The following is a 21,234-nucleotide window of genomic DNA, read 5'->3' as shown; positions in this document are numbered from 1 at the left end:
TTATATGCTATAGTTAGCATATATAGTACGGAGAAGGCAATGGCACCCCACTCCAGTACTCTTGCCTGGAAAATCCCATGGATGGAGGAGCCTGGTAGGCTGCAGGCCATGGGGTTGCGAGGAGTCGGACACGACTGAGAGACTTCACTTTCACTTTTCACTTTCCTGCATTCCTCACATTTCCTGCCGCCTGGCCCCGGGCGGCAGAGAGTCTGGCTGGCCCAGCACAGATTCTGCCTGTGAGAAGGAAATGGCAACCCACTCCAGTGTTCTTGCCTGGAGAATCCCAGGGACAGGGGAGCCTGGTGGCTGCCGTCTATGGGGTCACACAGAGTCGGACACAACTGAAGCGACTTAGCAGCAGCAGCAGCAGCATATATAGTATGTGCATACACAGAGATAAAATTTCTTTTTTCAGAATATCAACAGAGATCTATTAGCAATGGTAGGTAATTGAAATAGAAAAATATTAATTTACATATTATTTTATAGAATGTACAATAACTATCATGGTGATAATTACAGTAGAGATCATAGTAAAAGTGATGATGATGGTGTTGATGACAATAATGATGCTGATTATTTTAAATAAAGCAGTATATTTAAAATGCATAAGGGATAACTCTTCTGTTGTTTACTCAAGCCAAAAGAAATGTTCACAAATGATTGTAAAATGTTTATTCTACTGACATTTATATTACAGATTAAGCCTTTAATGACATAAAACAGTATGAAATTACTTAAAAATTGTTTCACTGAGATCAAAGTTAATTTGTTAATTATACTTTTGAATAAAAATTAAAAACACATATAGTTAACCTTCAAAAAAAAAAAAAGTACATATATAAAACTATGAGTTATTCAACCTAATCCAGTCAACCTCAAATGAAAATTGAGAGACATTTAAACTATACTTACTGTTGCTGTTGTTGTTTATTACAAATATTTCCTACTACTTAAAGCCAACAGCTAGTGTAAATCACATGAATGTAAGTGAAGGACCTTTTATCCAAATAAGAAATCTATTCAGTAATAAGTTACTTAGAGGAATGATCAAAACACTTTTCAACCAAAATCTTTATAAATCATATACCCAGGCTACCTGTAATTTTTCATCTTTACAAAATTATATTAATCTGTAATGTTTTATACTTGAATAAAACTAAGGTTTCTATACATGTAGAACTTTAAATATTTTAATAGTATTAAAAAAAATACATGACCTGAATAAGAACCTTTTCAGACAATGAAATTGAAATTTATTCTCTAGTTATTATTGAAAGAACTTTAATACACTAGGTAAGAAACTGAAATATCATATTCTTGAATAAGTAAAAGTAATCTTTTGCCTATCAAATTAACTACAATATTTATGTAAACTTTATAATAAGCACATGTTAATAGAAATTTAAATATTCCTTTCTCTCCAAAGAGAACCATCCTCCACTAGTAGGAATGTAAATTGGTGCAGTCACTACGGAAAACAGTACAGAGGTTTTTCATAAAACTAAAATTAGGGCTGTCATCAGTTCAGTTGCACAGTCGTGTCCAATTATTTGCGACCCCATGGACTGCAGCACGCCAGGCCTCCTTGTCCATTACCAACTCCAGGAGTTTAATCAAACTCATGTCCATTAAGTCTGTGATGTCATCCAACCATCTTATCCTCCGTTGTCCCCTTCTCCTCCTGCCTTCAATCCTCCTGCCTTCCCAGCATCACGGTCTTTTCCAATGAGTCAGTTTTTTGCATCAGGTGGCCAAAGTATTGGAGTTTCAGCTTCAACATCAGTCCTTCCAATGAACACTAAAGACTGATCTCCTTTAAGATGGACTGTTTGGATCTCCTTGCAGTCCAAGGGACTCTTAAGAGTGTTCTCCAACATCACAGTTCAAAATCATAAATTCTTCAGTGCTCAGCTTTCTTTATAATCCAGTGCTCACATCCAAACATAACTACTGGAAAACCATAGCTTTGCCTACAGACTTTTGTTGGCAAAGTAATGTCTCTGCTTTTAATACACTGTCTAGGTTGGTCACAACTTTTCTTCCAAGGAATAAGTGTCTTTTAATTTTGTGGCTGCAGTCACCATCTACAGTGATTTTGGAACCCCAAAAAATAGCCTTCCACTGTTTCTCCATCTATTTGCCATGAAGTGATGGGACTGGATGCCATAATCTTAGTTTTCTGAATGTTGAGCTTCAAGACAACTTTTTCACTCTCCTCTTTCACTTTCATCAAGAGGCTTTTTAGTTCCTCTTAGCTTCATGCCATAAGGGTGGTGTCATCTGCATATCTGAGATTATTGATATTTCTCCAGGCAATCGTGATTCCAGCTTGTGCTTCCTCCAGTCCAGCATTTCTCATGATGTACTCTTTATAGAAGTGAAATAAGCAGGGTGACAATATACAGCCTTGACATACTCCTTTTCCTATTTGGAACCAGTCTGTTGTTCTATGTCCAGTTCTGACTGTTGCTTCCTGACCTGAATACAGATTTCTCAAGAGGCAGGTCAGATGCTCTGGTATTCCCATCTCTTTCAGAATTTTCCACAGTTTATTGTGATCCACACAGTCAAAGGCTTTGGCATAGTCAATAAAGCAGAAGTATATGTTTTTCTGAAATTCTCATAGTTTTCCATGATCCAGCGGATGTTGGCAATTTGATCTCTGGTTCCTCTGCCTTTTCTAAATCCAACTTGAACATCTGGAAGTTCATGATTCAGGTACTACTGAAGCCTGGCTTGGAGAATTTTGAGCATTACTTTCCTCGCATGTGATATGAGTGCAATTGTGCAGTAGTTTGAGCATTCTTTGGCATTACTTTCCTTTGGGACTGGGATGAAAGCTGACCTTTTCCAGTCCTGTGGCCACTGCTGAGTTATCCAAATTTGCTGGCATACTGAATGTAGTACTTTCACAGCATCATCTTTTAGGATTTGAAATAGCTTAACTGGAATTCTATCACCTCCACTAGGTTTCTTCAGAGTGATGCTTCCTAAGGCCCACTTGACTTCATATTCTAGGATGTCTGGCTCTAGGTGAGTGATCATATCATCATGATTATCTGGGTCGTGAAGATCTTTTTTGTACAGTTCTTCTGTGTATTCTGGTCTCCCTTGTGGCTCAGCTGGTAAAGAATCTGCCCACAATGTGGGAGACCTGGGTTCAATCCCTGGATTGGGAAGATCCTCTGGAGAAGGGAAAGGCTGCCCACTTCAGTATTCTGGCCTGGAGAATTCCATGGACTGCATAGTACTCTTGCTTGGAGAATCCCATGGAGGCAGGAGCCTGGTGGGCCACAGTCCAAGGGGTTGCAAAGAGTCGGACATGACTGAGTGACTTCACTCACTCACTCTGTGTATTCTGGCCAGAAATTCCAATCCTGTACATAGATTCAGAGAAAACTGTAATTCAAAAAGATACATGCACCCCAATGTTCATTACAGCACTATTACAATAGCCAAGACATGGAAATAACCTAAATGTCCATCAGCACATTGGACAGAGGATTGGTATATTTATAAAAATCGAACATACTCAGTCATAAATAAGAATAATGCCATCTGCAGCAACCTAAATGGACCTAGAGATTGCTATGCTAAGTGAAGTAAGTCAGAAATTGAAAGATTAATACTATATGGTATTACTTATATATGGAATCCAAAATATGACACAAATGTACTTATTTATGAAATAGAAACATACTAAAGGTCATAGAAAACAAACTTATGGTTACAAAAGGGGAAAAGGGATGGAGGAGGAATACATTAGGAGTTTCTGATTAGCAGATACAAACTACTCTATATAAAACAAGTAAAAAAGCAAGGTCCTACTCTAGAGCCCAAGGAACTATATTCAATATCCTGTAACAAACCATAATGAAAAAGAAAATGCATAGCTATATGTGTGTGTCGTGTGTGTATATACATACATACATACATATATATATATATATAAATGAATTACTTTGTTGTACATCAGAAACTAACACAACTTTGCTAATTAACTACAGTTCAATAAAAAATATTTTCTTTCAAATATAAAAATAAATGTTAATAAATCAAATATATAAAACAATGTCTGAGAAAGCTACATCTCTAGAACTGTAAAATCATTATTTATATGGAAAAGATTGATAAAACTTTAATAAATGTATGTCTCAAAGAATCTGGTTTATGGATTATTCAGTGCCTTGTGTAATTTTTTTTTTCATCACTCCCTCTCTTTCTTTTCTACCTTCCTTCTTTCTATTTAAATAACTAGGATTCTGACTTTAATTCCATGTGAAGATCAGAGACAGTACATAATCACAGTAGCAGATTATTTAAAACAAATTGTTAAAAAAAAATATTTGAAAAGCAATAGATCCAAATAAAAATCTGCATTGGCATTATTTTTTTTCACTATAATTTAATTTAACTAGTTTACCAGTAAAATAAGAACTTTTCTGGTATACTTTCCAATTCAGTTGAAACTAAATTGCATTCAAGGCATTGAAATATGTATAATATCATATATGAAACAAGTCGCCAGTCCAGGTTCAATGCACGATACTGGATGCTTGGGGCTGGTGCACTGGGATGACCCAGAGGGATGGTATGGGGAGGGAGGAGGGAGGAGGGTTCAGGATGGGGAACACATGTATACCTGTGGCAGATTCATTTTGATGTATGGCAAAACCAATACAATATTGTTAAGTTAAATAAAATAAAATTTAAAAAAAAGAAAACTATAAGCTTAGGAAATAAACATAAAAGTTTATAGTGAAACTGTGACTTTCCTATAGTATTATTATATTTAAATTAAATAATGATAAGATGAGTTATTAGATAATAAAATAGACAAATAAACTAGAATCATTTAATAAATGTAGAATGGAGATATAATTTTATTCAGAATATGCTTTATATTTTGAGCCAGTGAGTTATACTATTCGGGTGCATTTATGTATTTTTTTTTATTTAAAATAAATGTAAAGCTTGGAAGAGTAATTTATCCTCATAATTTCCACTGAGATAAACTGTGGGTTTAACTCTCTCCAAAATGAAATTTCCTGTGACAAATGTCACCTTCCAGTCCTACATAAACAGAATTTAATTACCTTTTTATGACAACCCAAATTTTTCATTGCAAAAAATATATATAATGTGTCTTAATAGTATTTGTTATTTTTGGCATAAATCATGTCAAATATTTGACTCAATCTCTCATTCAGGATATGTATAAAGTAGATGCTTACTAATATTTTAAAATTTATGTTTATATTTATATTAAATTTGTCAAGAAATAAGAAACTGACTTTGTTTAAAAAACAACTTTATGTCACAATGAATATAATAGCTTTATGTAAAAATATTAAATGAAACTTAGTTGCTCAGTACTCAAAAGAATTCACTAGATAATAAAGTGCTTAAGGTTTACAGAATATAACTCTTATAGAATATAATGCTTAATGAATATATTAGTTTTTGTAGCACAAGTGGCGGTGGTTGGAGAGTTGACGCACAGAAGTAGAAGCAGTAAAAGTGACTAGGAGTAGTCTTGGGGTTGAAGAGAAAGCAAGTCATTTAGAAAAAGCTGGTAGAATTTATGCTTTTATCAAGCCTATCAGAAATGGTCCTAGAAGTTTTTCTTTTATGGTAATATGGAGGTTTTAATCTACATTGAAAAAGACAGCCTAGATTTATGAGGCTTGAAATAGATAAGCAATACCAAAATCCATCTCCAAGGACCAGCAGGCATCCCCGGAAAAAAGTTAAAAGTCTGCCAAAACGTCTGAAAATCTCACTCTCATAAGTAATAAGTAACATCCTCATTTATATATTCATGAAAACTATAACATGATGTGCTTGGATTTTTAAACTGGCAGCATAATTTTAGATTGGGATTATAACCTCTTACAGAAGGTTATTAGAGAGTTGGAAAAAGAAGGAAAATGAAAAATGTTGAGAGACAGATATAGAGGACTTGATGAAAGAAAAGACTTGGATCCAGAAAACCCTATTGGAGACTTCTGGAGTAGGGTGAAAGTTTACCAAAGTCAGACAAATGTTTTCTATCACTTGCTTCAAATTCCATTAATATATCTTCATTTTCTCCCCAGGCTGGGTAATTTATATGACTTTGGGCAACTGAAACTCTTTGAGACAAGCCCCATTTACGTCTCAACAAGAAGGCATTCAGATAACTGTAATCACTTTCCTATCTTTACTTCCTTGAAAAAGACCCCAGGTTACAGGCAGTCCTGGGAGTGCCTTGGGCATTTAACAACCAGAAGGCTCATTCCCCTCTGAAATAATTATGAAAATTAATCTTGATAATGTGTCTGTGTAAAAATGCCTGGTGACATGTAAAACACAATAAAATGGGAAGTAGTCTTAATATACTAAATAGTCGAACCACAGTTTTCCTGAAGACTAAATAGCAGTAACATCTTTACACTCACTGGAACACTATCAACATTTTATTCTCTCAATTGACATGAGAACCTGTCCTTAGCATTGTCAGGGCAATCACTTAGTGGAAGGAAACCTTGTGTTCATCTTTTGCCACTAGTCCAGGCAGAGTAGCTTTCAAGGCTATTGAGCTGAAAAGTAGATGAAGGTAGACAAGAAAATTATTTCCTAGAGTCATTTCTGAGTTAAAAAGCACCAAAACACTAGATGTACAATGTTCAGACTGAATAGAGAAAAAGGTACCCAGGACAACATTCTCCCTATTCACTTCATGCTTCTCTCTCAAAGTCCCTCTCCTAGTTAGTGAAAGATGACAGGAACGTGCCCCCTTCATCCCACCTTTGCTAATATAGAACAAGAGGCCAAAGTCTTGGAGCTCAAGAATCAAAATAGTGTCTCCATGACCTTGTTTCATCGTCCGGAATCAGGTTGAAAGGATTCAGAAATAATACCAACAACTGGATAAAAAAATTACTCAGAAATACATAAAATGTTAACACCAAAGACAGAATATTTTCATTCAGGAGCAAATCAGGTAACGCTTAAACAATAAATCTAGTAATATTAGAAAAGCTTTCAAAAATTGAGATTTTGAGTACTTGAAAGTTCCTACTGAAGTTTTTCTCATTGATTATTTTTGTCTAACACTGGATACTCGATGTTAAAAAGGAAATAACATTCAGATGCCCTTTTTAAAAAAAAAAAATCCTTAGTTTAATACTGAGATAGAAATTGTTAGGCGGCTACTGTAGGAACTCTGAGACCTTGGTCTGTTTTAATAAACATCCTGCTCCATTAACCTAAAACTACACCCTTTGCCTGAATTTCTGACTCTCAGAGAAATGTATGCTTGGCCTGATAAATTATCAGCACTCAGATCCAGGAAAGGGTAGTAAGTAACTTTTGTTCCATTAACTGGTGATCATTGACTTTTAGCCTATACATCTAGTCCACTGTAAAATGGCTGAGGGTCATAAGAAAAGGTCAGGGGATGGTGACTTAATGTCTAAAAAAGCTAACAATCTGAGTATAGAAAGAAGCCATAAAGATATCAACTTATACACTGTGACCTTTAACCTGATTGACTAGAAATGACATATATTAAAAGTCAGAACCAATCAGAAAAGTACAAATCAATACTAGTAAGGATATGAACTGCTGTAATACCTGCCTTTTCAGGGCTCTTCACCCCCTCTCAGAGGCTATGCTAAGAGCTTTGTACTTTCTTTCTCTCTAAAGTAAATCCTGTTTACTTGCTGCTGTGAGTATTTGTGTTTGTGAAGATCATTCTTTGGCTCCATGAAAAAGAACTAGGATCCCCATCCCATTTTGATGGGATTATTTTTTAATTTGACAGGCCCATCAAACTTAAGGAAGTAATTATACTGACTAAAATAATTATGTGCATATACATTTGATTTCATTCTGAAAGTTAAAATGACTTCATTATTGCTTAATTTTTACCTGTTTGCTAACAAGATTATTTTTAAAAAGTATTTTAAAATCAGTTTGAACATCATGTCAAAGAAGAAATATGACTTGAAATTTTGAAAAATGAAACAACTGTGTTCATAAGATTAATATTTCCGCAGACCAATGAACATAAGTATTATGCTATATAATTAGATTGATTTTTTTAAATATCATACTCAGAATTCAAACGTGAATCATGAACTTCCAGATGTTCAAGCTGGTTTTAGAAAAGGCAGAGGAACCAGAGATTAAATTGCCAACATCCACTGGATCATCGAAAAAGCAAGAGAGTTCCAGAAAAACATCTATTTCTGCTTTATTGACTATGCCAAAGCCTTTGACTGTGTGGATCACAATAAACTGTGGAAAATTCTGAAAGAGGTGGGAATACCAGACCACCTGATCTGCCTCTTGAGAAATTTGTATGCAGGTCAGGAAGCAACAGTTAGAATGGGACATGGAACAACAGACTGGTTCCAAATAGGAAAAGGAGTTCATCAAGGCTGTATATTGTCACCCTGCTTATTTAACTTATATGCAGAGTACATCATAAGAAATGCTGGGCTAGAAGAAGCACAAGCTGCAATCAAGATTGCTGGGAGAAATATCAATAACCTCAGATATGCAGATGACACCACCCTTATGGCAGAAAGTGAAGAGGAACTAAAGAGCCTAATTATGAAAGTGAAAGAGGAGAGTGAAAAAGTTGTCTAAAGCACAACATTCAGAAAACAAAGATCGTGGCATCTGGTCCCATCACTTCATGGGAAATAGATGGAGAAACAGTGGAAACAGTGTCAGACTTTATTTTTTGGGGCTCCAAAATCACTGCAGATGCTGATTGCAGCCATGAAATTAAAAGACACTTACTCCTTGGACAGAAAGTTATGACCAACCTAGATAGCATATTGAAAAGCAGAGACATTACTTTGCCAACAAAGGTCCGTCTAGTCAAAGCTATGGTTTTTCCAGTGGTCATGTATGGATGTGAGAGTTGGACTGTGAAGAAAGCTGAGTGCCGAAGAATTGATGCTTTTGAACTGTGGTGCTGGAGAAGACTCTTGAGAGTCCCTTGGACTGCCAGGAGATCCAACCAGTCCATCCTAGAGGAGATCAGTCCTGGGTGTTCACTGGAAGGATTGATGCTGAGGCTGCAACTCCTATACTTTGGCCACCTCATGTGAAGAGTTGACTCATTGGAAAAGACCCTGATGCTGGGAGGGATTGGGGGCAGGAGGAGAAGGGGACGACAGAAGATGAGATGGCTGGATGGCATTACTGACTCAATGCACATGAGTTTGGGTGAACTTCCGGAGTTAGTAATGGACAGGGAGGCCTGGTGTGCTGCGACTCACGGAGTCTCAAAGAGTCGGACACGACTGAGTGACTGAACTGAACTGATACTAAAAGAAAATATTCCTGGCATTTATGATTGATAATCATATGTGCAAATATAATCCAAACATCTTGGCCTTCTATCGTTATAGAGCTAAAGAGGAAAAGATTCTTAAATAGAGTTCATCATCATTATTACCAGACATTTAAGAAACTGAAAAAGATGTAAACTGTCATTAAGTAGAGAAGTACATTAAATAGTCAAAAAAAAAGAAAAAAAGAAAATCCAGCTACACATTAGATTTTTGCATTGTTAGGACTACAAAAAGGAAATTTTAGTAACAAAATATTTACATGTTTTAATAGGCTTCCAAAAGTGCCATCATGTATATATTTCTGATCTACTATTATAAAAAAGGTCTAATTTTTTTCCCCACATAATAGGGACAACAGATCTATTCTGCACTAAATCATTCCTATACTAAATCACTGTCAACATGGTGCTATTTTTGAGACAGTTTTCTAAGGTTAAAAGTATAGTCCTATAAATATAAAAAACAGCTGATCAAAAAAGTATTAAACTCAGAGCTTTGATCTTAAATACTAGCAGTTTTTAAAAGTTTGCAATGGCTCAAGCTACATTTATTACTCAATGAAATTTTCCATAGGACCCATAATCTCTGTTTCCTATATCATGACAATACAAACCTTGGTTATCAGCCAGTTAAGTAATATCAAATGCAAATATTCCACAGGAAACATTTGTTTTAAATAAAATCAATAGGAAATAAAAGAAGGCAGATTAAGAATTTTAATTATTTAGGCTAATTTTAGGCTAAAAGCAAGTGCATACTATTCTGGTTACATTATTTTTAGGATAGTTTCATAGTGCCAGGAACCATTACCTTCCACTAAGTGGTTATATATTGCATATGTCTGAGGCAAATCCCACTGTGGCTGTGCAGGACACCAGTACCAACATATGCAATGACTGCTGGTAACTCTAAAGATATTATAATATATTTATCTACTTTGTTAGTGCCTTTATAATTGTGTTTGTAATCAGTTCCAAGAGAAATGTGGATGGATTTTGACTTGGAAAGGAATAAGTAGCTGAAACACATGGAAAGAGATTAAAACTTGAGAAAACAATAACCCAGTAAAATGTTATTTGCTTTTCTTTCTTTAGCTATGACTTATGTTGCCATAAGACCAGAAGGAATAGTAATGGCTACTATATAAATACCCTCAATATTAATAATAATAATAAAGACCCCCTAAAGAACTGAAAAAATAAAGTCCTACATTATATTATATGGACACAAGGAGCACAAACTGAATATTTGCCTTTTATTTTATATTTATTCTCAAGAGAAAAAAGTAATATAAGTAAAATATTTCAGGTCAATGTGCAATTCTATGCCAACTCCTCTATGAGGTGGGGCTCTTTTCATAAAACTTAGGTTTCTGTTACAGAATTTGTGATTCTGTGTTATAGTTATTTGGACAAGTGTCTATCTCCATAATGAACTGCTAATTCTCTTAAGTTAGAAATTGGCTTCTATTCATCTTGATATGCCTACTAGCCACTGCAATGGTTTTTAAGAAAATCTAGGAGTAAAATAAGTATCTGGAGAATGAATGACAAAAGGAATGGATTATAGATGTGCTTTTGAAGGAACCTTAAAAAGTTTCTTTTATTTTTATATCATATGCCAATGCCATTATCAAAATCATTCCTACTAGAGAGTGATAGTTTTATTTATGTATGTATTCAACAAATATTTATTGCATATTTGTCATGTGCTATTCTTGAGCTAAGCCCTGAGCTAAAAGGGAGGAGATGACATACTGGAACTCTGCCATCATAGAGCTTAAATTATAAATGCAAAAGAGGTATTTAAAATCTAAATAAAACAAAAACAAATGACCCCAAATACCCTAAGCAATCTTGACAATGAGAAAACAGCCCTGGAGGAATCAGATTCCCTAACTTCAGACTATACTGCAAAGCTGTGGTAATCAAAACACTATGTATGGTACTGGCAAAAAAAAAAAAAACACAGAAATATGGATCAATGAAATAAGATAGAACATCCAGAGATAAACCTACTCACCTATGGTCACTTAATCCATGACAAAGGAGCAATAATATACAATGGAGAAAAAAACAGTCTCTTCAATAAGTGGTGTTGGGAAAACTGAACTACTACATGTAAAAGAATGAAATTAGAACATTCTCTAACACCACACATTAAAATAAATGCAAAATGAATTAAAGACCTAAATGTAAGACTGGATACTATACAACTCTTAGAGGAAAACATAGGCAGAACATTTTCTGACATAAATCACAGCAGTATCTTTTTTGGTACACCTTTCAGAGTAATAAAAATAAAAACAAAAATAAAGTAACATTTCTTAATTAAACTTAAAAGCTTTAGAACAAAGTAAGCCATAAACAGAATGAAAAGCCATCCCACAGAATGGGAGAAAATATCTGCAAAAGAAGTGACCTAAAAGGGATTAATTTCAAAATATGCAAATAGCTCATACAGCTCAATATCAAAAATACAACCAAATGAAAAAACAGGCAGAAGATCTAAATAGGCATTTCTCCAAAGAAGACATACAGATAGCCAAGAAGCACATGAAAAGATGCCCATCATCACTAATTATCAGCTAAATTCAAATCAAAACTACAAAAATGAGGTATCACCTCACATTGGTCAGAATGGGCATTACCAAAAAATCTGCAAATAAATGCTGGAGAGGGCATGAAGAAAAGGGAACCCTCCTACGTTGTTGGTGGGAATGTAAATTGGTATCGCCACTATGGAGAACAGTATGGAAATTCCTTAAAAAACTAAAAGTATAACTACCACATTATCTAGCAATCCTACTCCTGGGCATACATCTGAAGAAAACCATAATTCAAAAATATATACACATCTCAATGTTCACTGCAGCACTATTTACAATATCCATGACCAAAGCAACCTAAATGTCTATTAACAGAGGGATAGATGAAGATATGGTGTCTGTGTGTGTGTGTTTCTGTATGTATATATACAGACACACACACTGGAATATTACTCAGCCATAAAAAAGAGCAAAATAATGCCATTTGCAGCAACATGGATGGACGTAGAGATTGTCAAACTTAGTGAGGTAAGTCAGACAGAGAAAGAACTATCATATGATATTGCTTATATATGGAATTTAAAATAATGGGACAAATGAACCTATTTACAAAACAGAAATGGGATACAGATGTAAAAACCAACTTACAGTTACCAAGGGAGGAAAAGGAGAAGGGATAAATTGGGAGATTGGTACTGACATATACACATAACTATATATAAAATAGATAATAAGAACCTATTGTTAGGTTAGCGCAGGGAACTCTATTCACTACTCTGTAATGATCTATATGGGAACATAATCTTTAAAAAAGAGTGGATTTATGTACAACTGATATGTTGTACAGCAGAAACACAAAACTGAAAATTAACTGCATTCAAATAAAAATTAATTTTAAAGAATCTAAGTAAAATAAAATATTTTCAGTCCTACAATACTGGTAGTGCAAAGTGCTGTTAGAGGCCATGCTATTACAGAGTGCTATATAGCAGAAAGAACTGTTCTAGAGTAGGAAGTTCTCCTTGAAGAATTTAAGGTAGAAATGCTGAGGTAAGAATTTGTTCTCCCACCTTCCTACAGAGAAAGGAGTGGAAGTTGAAGAGGAAGAATATATTATGTGGCACTAAATTTATATCTGTGGATGCAAGCTACTTTATGCTTTTAAAATATAATGAACAAATTATAACATTGCCTATAAAAATATAGTTTATTTCCAGAGAAATTAGCCATAGAAATCATAATTTTCTATGGATTATATGACAATCATTTGTATATTTGAAAATTAGATTAACTGCTATAAAATAAAGCACAAATCCCTTTAGAAAGGTAGATAATGTTAAAAAGTAAATATAACTGTACATTTTTTACCAATTATTTAAAGTAAATATTGTACATAAATAATTGTAAAATCCCTATTTTGAGGTGATGAAAGTTCACAGAAAACAGAATAACTTGTTGAAAATTACTTTCTGTTCTTTTCATTCAACATGTAAGATTCTGATTCTGGATTAGATGGATAGTTTGAGTAAATGGAATTCTTCCTATCAAATGGATACATTTTAGTCCATTAAATGGTAAAAAAAGTAATGTGGGATTCAAACATACTGCTCTACATTAAACTAAAATTGCCCTCTATAATCATAACTAAGGAAAAATCAATGAGGTTTTGCTTAAGAATAAATCTTGAATTTGTCTTAGATTTGATCCTTCCAACAATTAGCCACTCAAAGGATTCATGTTTGTAGAATTTTTAGAGTGATAATAGGGATCATATTCATACTTCAGAAGATTATAATACTAAATACACAAGAATGACATAATGAGAGCAGAGCCAATAGGGTTAAGAGGCAAACTAAATCAGAACCGCCTCTATTGTACTGCAGAGTTCTACTACAATCTCCAAACCTTGATCGGTGTCAAAGGAAACACTCCAAAAAAACCATATTTTTAGTGTCAGGACTTCAACAATTTCAAGATAAGAATGAAATTATCTAAATTAGAATCCATTCTTATAACATTTTACTTTAATGCAATTATTAAGAATTGTACCCAGTTTATCTTATGCTTGATGTCATTCTTTCTAAAAGATGCTATTTGTTTTAAACATTACTTACAGAAGTTGCTTTGTAAAATAATTTTGATCTTGAAAAATCATTTAATAAAAGTAATCAGGTATGTTTAGACTAGTACAAAAGATCTTAAAACATTTAATATGAACTAAAAAAGGGTGCTTCTACAAAAAAGGAGAAGTGTTTAAATAGAAAATTAAAGCAAGCTTTTATTCTTAGTACTTAATAAATGCATATTTAATTGAGGAAATTATACTAAGCATATCCTATTCTTTTCAGTTGAATACTAAGACAACATTAGCAGAAATGCCTTCTCAGAGCAATCAGTTCAGTTCAGTTCAGTTGCTCAGTCGTGTCCGACTCTTTGCGACCCCATGAATCGCAGCACGCCAGGCCTCCCTGTCCATCACCAACTCCTAGAGTTCACTCAGATTCACGTCCATTGAGTCAGTGAGGCCATCCAGCCATCTCATCCTCTGTCATCCCCTTCTCCTCCTGTCCCCAATCCCTCCCAGCATCAGAGTCTTTTCCAATGAGTCAACTCTTCGCATGAGGTGGCCAAAGTACTGGAGTTTCAGCTTTAGCATCATTCCTTCCAAAGAAATCCCAGGGCTGATCTCCTTCAGAATGGACTGGTTGGATCTCCTTGCAGTCCAAGGGACTCTCAAGAGTCTTCTCCAACACCACAGTTCAAAAGCATCAATTCTTCCACATTCAGCCTTTTTCACAGTCCAACTCTCACATCCATACATGACTACTGGAAAAACCATAGGCTTGACTAGACGGACCTTTGTTGGCAAAGTAATGTCTCTGCTTTTCAATACACGGTCTAGGTTGGTCATAACTTTTCTTCCAAGGAGTAAGCATCTCTTAATTTCATAGCTGCAGTCACCATCTGCAGTGATTTTGGAGCCCCAAAAAATAAAGTCTGACACTGTTTCCACTGCTTCCCCATCTATTTCCCATGAAGTGATGGGACCAGATGCCATGATCTTCATTTTCTCAATGTTGAGCTTTAAGCCAACTTTTTCACTCTCCACTTTCACTTTCATCAAGAGGCTTTTTAGTTCTTCTTCTCTTTCTGCCATAAGGGTGGTGCCATCTGCATATCTGAGGTTATTGATATTTCTCCCAGCAATCTTGATTGCAGCTTGTGCTTCTTCCAGCCCAGCGTTTCTTATGATGTACTCTGCATATAAGTTAAATAAGCAGGGTGACAATATACAGCCTTGACGTATTCCTTTTCCTATTTGGAACCAGTCTGTTGTTCCATGTCCAGTTCTAACTGTTGCTTCCTGACCTTCATAGCTATACTTTACTATTATTTCCTTATCTTTCATCAAACATCATTATAAGAAATAACAAAGTGAAAAATTATTTCTATGTTCATTGTAAAAATCATTGCTTATTTTCTTTCAATGAATCCTTTATAAAATTTCCAAGGGACAATTCTCCTTAGCAGTTTACCAAGAGGGAAAACTTTGATTCTTTTCAAAGCAAGAGTACTTTTTGCATCTAGCTAAGAAACTGAGGTTCATAGGGTCACAAAGAGCCGGACACTACTGAACTGACTTAGCACGTGCCGACATGCAACTCTATGTGCTTCCCAGGTGGCACTTGAGGTAAAGAACCCTCCTGCCAGTTTGAGACATAAGAAACGTGGGTTCTATCCCTGAGTTGCGAAGATTCCCCACAGGAGGGCATGGAACCAACTCCAGTACTGTTGCCTGTAGAAACCCATGGACAAAAGAGGCTGGCAGGCTACAGTTCATAGGGTCACAAAGAATCAGATACCACTGAAGTGATTTAGCATGTACACGTGTGTAGTTTTATATATGCAGTCCCCACATTTACTTGTGAGTATGTGAGTGCGTGTATGTGTGTGTGAGAGAGAGAGATTTCAGAAAGCTAAAAGTCACTAAAGATAGATAATCATATTAACTAACCTCATGGTCCTTCCAAAGGCTCGGCTGATTATTTCCGTTTTATTCACCTTATTGAATATATTCTCTTTATCACAAAGCATTGGGATATACTTGGAAAGAAATGAATACACTAGTATATTGTTAACAGAGTGAGAAATAAGCCTATGCTATTTTAAGAAAAACTGTTTTTTGTCAAAGGTCATTGCAGCACAATTTAAGTATATATTAAGTATATATTAAGTAAAAAATAAGTATATAATTATTTAATTAAGAAGAAGAAAGTTTAGAAAAGTGTGTGTGTGTGTATATATATAGAGAGAGAGTCCATAATTTTCAGTAAACTGATCAATTCTAGAAACTGATTAGTAAAATTTCCCTTCATGTTCCATAAGGAAATATACCAAAGTGCTTTGCTCCTGGTTTAATAAAGAGAAATTATGATAATCCTGATATGTGACATGAAAGCTGTAGAAAAATCTTGCTGTCATAGTGTATATAATAATACCCAAGAGTAAATTAACATGTGGGATCCTATTTATTTTGATGTAGCTATTTACAAATATGATTTGTCAATTATCTTGTAATTCCCATAATAGACTTCCTAAAAAAATGAATACTGCTAAGAATTAGCGAGAATAATTTATTAAATTAGAAGACTTATGGTTCATAAGAATAAACAAGTTTTGCTCTGTCAGAGACCATGTGAAGAGATAAGAGAAGCTACAGACTGGAAGAAAAGATTTGCAAACTACAGAGCTGATTAAGAACAACTATCCAAGATGGATAAAGAAGACTTGAAATTCACTATAGAAAACAACAATAAATAATCCAGTTAGAAATGGGCATAAGAAATAAACAGCTATTTCACCAAAGAAGCTATGACAATTGTAAATAAATGATAAAATGTTCAACATTAGCCATCAGGGAAATGCAAATTAAAATCACAATGAGATATCACCAGGATTCTATACAGTGGTAAAGAATCTGCCTGCCAAGCAGGAGATGCAAGAGATGTGGATTCGATCACTGGGTTGGGAAGATCCCCTGGTGTTGGAAATGGCAACCAGCTCCAGTATTCTTGTCTGGAAAGTTCCATGGACAGAGGAGCCTGGTGGGCTACAGTTCATGGGGTCACAAAGAGTCAGACACAACTGAGCACAGTGCAGCAGAGATATTATTATATACTTTGTTAGTTGATTAGTCATGTCTGACTCTGTAGCCAATTCTTTTTAGGAGTTTGCGGAATAGAAGATTGAAAAATTGATTAAAAACATGATGTATGGCAAAACCAATACAATATTGTAAAGTAATTAACCTCCAATTAAAATAAATAAATTTATATTAAAAAAACATTATCAATTATAAAGATTTATATGTAATGTCTTTCTAAGATACACATCTCTAAAACAGATTTGTCATGTTACCAGGAAATCTTTTTTTTTTTTTTTTCAGGAAATCTTATATTAGTGCAAATTCTTATCCGTGATTTAAATGACACACAGATGAAAATAAAATCCTATTCAAATTCCCTTTTGTGTATTAATTTATTTTTCTGATTTGTGTCTTATTTGTTGGATTTTCTACAAGATTGTTTTGATTACAGTGATTTTGACCATGCAACTAAATTTAAATTTTGATTCAACAAAATCTCAACATCTTAACAAATTAAAAATTATACTGATGCACTATATACATATGTTGTTAAACTAAATTTACATTAAAAAATAAAGGATAAAAATGAACCAGAAAAATATATCATCTTGTTTAAGAGCCAGATATAAGAGGTTACAGATCAACCACAGATCTTTTATGAGTCTAAAAGCCCACAACTGGTGAAATGAAGGACAAATAGTTTTAATTTGGTTATCTGAGTGGCAACATACTGAAATAATATAGTCTTTCTTAATTATGTTATTATGTTATGCATTTTGGTTGGGGTTCATATTCATAAGTAGTAATGTAACTTCAAACAATTTTATAATAATAACTCTGATTATGTTCTAAATGTTGGCTGGCAGTGGAAAGTAATCTCAGTTTAATTAGCTGTTTACTTCTATATGCTAAATTAGAACTATATTACAAAATAAAAACCTTTAAATTATATAGTAAAAAAAAGTATTCGAACATAATTACCAGAATCTCTATAGGAAGATATAATTATATAGGCTAAATTCTTTCTTCATTTTCATTTCTGCATCTCCCATGGAAGCCAAGAGACAAAAACTGCATACATATCTAAGGGCTAGATATCAACACTGTGAATTATTTTGGGTAATGTCCAAAAACTAATGGAGGATATATTGAGAAAGATTACAATAAACATTTTCAACTATGTAGAGTGAAATCAACTTAACACACCATTCATTCCTTTTAGAAGCAAAAAACTGGAATGTTCAATGTTAACCTTGATTTTCCAATCAACTCATTATTTGTCCTTGAAGAATTTATTTAATTAATCTATGCCTAACTGCATGCATCTGTAAAATGATGACAATAAATATTCATTTACCTCATGGGATGACTGGAAAATTCATGATTGTAAAATGCAGAGAGATTTGTGGATCAAGTTATGAATCCAAGTGCAAAATAGGGGACATGTGAGATGGTATGTTTCTATTTTGTGCCTAGAACACTGTTGAAGAACAGGTAGTATGCATTGTTTGACAACTGGATTGAGAATAACAATCAATCAGAAAATGGAATATGTAAGGATGTTGAACAAAATGAAGAAACTATATTCTGGTGGAGATAGATGATTTGACTTCTGACCATAGTAGATTAATAAAGCACTAAGTGAATAGTAAATCATTATTCCAGAAGAAACAATAAACTCAAAGGCGTAACAATTTGAGCAAGAAATGAATATAGCTGGAAAGCATATGTAGAACATACTGGTCAAAACCATAAGCTCTGGAGTACTGCAGACCTGGTTTAAGTCCTAGTTCCACTTTATATGTGACCTTGGAAAAATTACTCTGCTGCCTTTACCTGATCACTAAAAAGGAGAATAACAAACTTAAAAATAGACTCATATGAGTCTTGTAAAGATTAATAAAATAATGTATAGAAAACACTTAGCATATTAGCCCAGGAATGCTAGGCTTCTCTGGTGGGTCAAACAGAAAAGAATCTGCTTGCAATGCAGGAGACCTGGGTTTGATCCCTGGGTTGGGAAGATCGCCTGGAAAAGCGCAAGGAAACCCACTCCAGTAATCCTGCCTGGAGAATCCTCATGGACAGAGAAGCGTGCTGGGTTACAGTTCATGGGGTTGAAAAGAGTCAGACATGACTGAACAGCTAAGCACATAATGGTGACTTACAATATTGGTATTTAACAACCTAATGGGGCTGTGCAGTGCTGGAAAGATGGGCTCAGTAAAGTACAGAAATGGCGTGGACCTAACAAAAGCAGAAGATATTAAGACGAGGTGGCAAGAATACACAGAAGAACTGCACAAAAAATATCTCCACGACCCAGATAAACATGATGGTGTGATCACTCATCTAGAGCCAGACATCCTGGAATGTGATGTCTTCCAAGTGGGCCTTAGGAAGCATCATTACAAACAAAGCTAGTGGAAGTGATAGAATTCCAGTTGAGCTATCTCAAATCCTAAAAGATGATGCTGTCAAACTGCTATACTCAATACACCAGCAAATTTGGAAAACTCAGCAGTGGCCACAGGACTGGAAAAGGTCAGTTTTCATTCCAATCCCAAAGAAAAGAAATGCCAAAGCATGCTCAAACTACCACACAATTGCACTCATCTCACACGCTAGTAAAGTAATGCTCAAAATTCTCCAAGCCAGGCTTCAATAATATGTGAACCGTGAACTTCCAGATGTTCAAGCTGGATTTAGAAAAGGCAGAGGAACCAGAGATCAACTGACAACATTTGCTGGATCATCAAGAAAGCAAGAGAGTTCCAGAAAAACATCTACTTCTGCTTTACTGACTATGCTAAAGCCTTTGACTGTGTGGATCACAATAAACTGTAGGAAATTCTGAAAGAGATGGGTATACCAGAGCATCTGACCTGCCTCTTGAGAAATTTGAATGCCTCTTGAGAAATACTGAGAAATATGTATAAGAAATCTGTAGGTCAGGAAGCAACAGTCAGAACTGGACATGGAACAACAGACTGGTTCCAAATAGGAAAAGGAATACGTCAAGGCTGTATATTGTCACACTGCTTATTTAACTTATATGCAGAGTACATCATGAGAAATGCTGGGCTGGATGAACCACAAGCTGGAATCAAGATTGCCGGGAGAAATATCAATAACCTCAGATATGCAGATGACACCACCCTTATGGCAGAAAGAGAAGAGGAACTAAAGAGCCTCTTGATAAAAGTTAAAGAGGAGAGAGAAGAAGTTGTCTTAAAGCTCAACATTTAGAAAACTAAGATCATGGCATCTGGTACCATCACTTCATGGCAAAGAGATGAGGAAAACAGTGGCAGATTTTATTTTTGGGGGCTCCAAAATCACAAAGATGGTCAATACAGCCTGAAAATTAAAAGATACTTACTCCTTAGAAGAAAAGTTATGACCAACTTAGATAGCATATTAAAAAGCAGAGACATTACTTTGCCAACAAAGGTCTGTCTAGTCAAAGCTATGGTTTTTCTAATAGCCACGTATGGATGTGAGAATTGGACTATAAAGAAAGCTGAGCACCAAAGAATTGATCCTTTTGAACTGTGGTGTTGGAGAAGACTCTTGAGAGTCCTTTGGACTTCAAGGAGATCCAACAAGTCCATGCTAAAGGAAATCAGTGCTGAATATTCATTGGAAGGCCTGATGTTGAAGCTGAAACTCCAATACTTTGGCCACCTGATGCGAAGAACTGACTCATTTGAAAAGACCCTGATGCTGGGAAAGATTGAAGGTGGGGGGATAAGGGGACAACAGAGAATGAGATGGTTGGATGGCATCACAGACTCAATGGACATGAGTTTGAGTAAACTCCGGGAGTTGGTGGTGGACAGGGTGGCCTGGTGTGCTGCAGTCCATGGGTTGCAAAGTATCAGACACAACTGAGCGACTGAACTGAATGCCTAATGATTCAATAAGTAAGTTACTGAATACAGACTATATGATAAATATTGTTTTATATATTTACATACACACACACATACATGATACAGTGGTGAATAACCTTTTGTGGAGCTTCAATTCTAAAGGAGAGACAGGAAAAGAATAAGATGATAACATTGAAGAATAATTTCAGATTGTCACTCATGTTATAGAGCAGACAAAGCAGAGTAATACTATAGATACATCAGTTATCACTTGAAGATACAAATTAGAATCACTTGGAAAGTTTA

The 21,234-nt window shown here is 34.9% G+C and overlaps 1 protein-coding gene across 23 annotated transcripts in view; it reads right to left on the bottom strand.

Annotated features, from left to right (window-relative positions):
- Positions 1-21,234, bottom strand: part of CCSER1 (coiled-coil serine rich protein 1) — a 1,487,998-nt gene that overhangs the window by 563,648 nt on the left and 903,116 nt on the right. The window contains exon 10 of one of the 23 annotated variants that reach the window (XM_086406534.1): positions 551-3,383. The exons of the other annotated variants lie outside the window; for them this stretch is intronic. Coding sequence (XP_086262660.1) covers positions 3,351-3,383 — 33 coding nt within the window. The 3' untranslated portion in view covers positions 551-3,350. Of the gene's footprint in view, positions 1-550; positions 3,384-21,234 lie in introns of those variants that run through there. 23 annotated transcript variants of the gene reach the window in all.

Source organism: Bos grunniens, chromosome 6 (genome assembly GCF_055505025.1).
Source record: "Bos grunniens cultivar Pamir isolate PY7600 chromosome 6, Bosgru_T2T1.0, whole genome shotgun sequence".
Lineage (NCBI taxonomy): Eukaryota > Metazoa > Chordata > Mammalia > Artiodactyla > Bovidae > Bos > Bos grunniens.
Note: the sequence above shows the minus strand (reverse complement) of the source record. Positions and strands in the feature narration are given on the sequence as shown.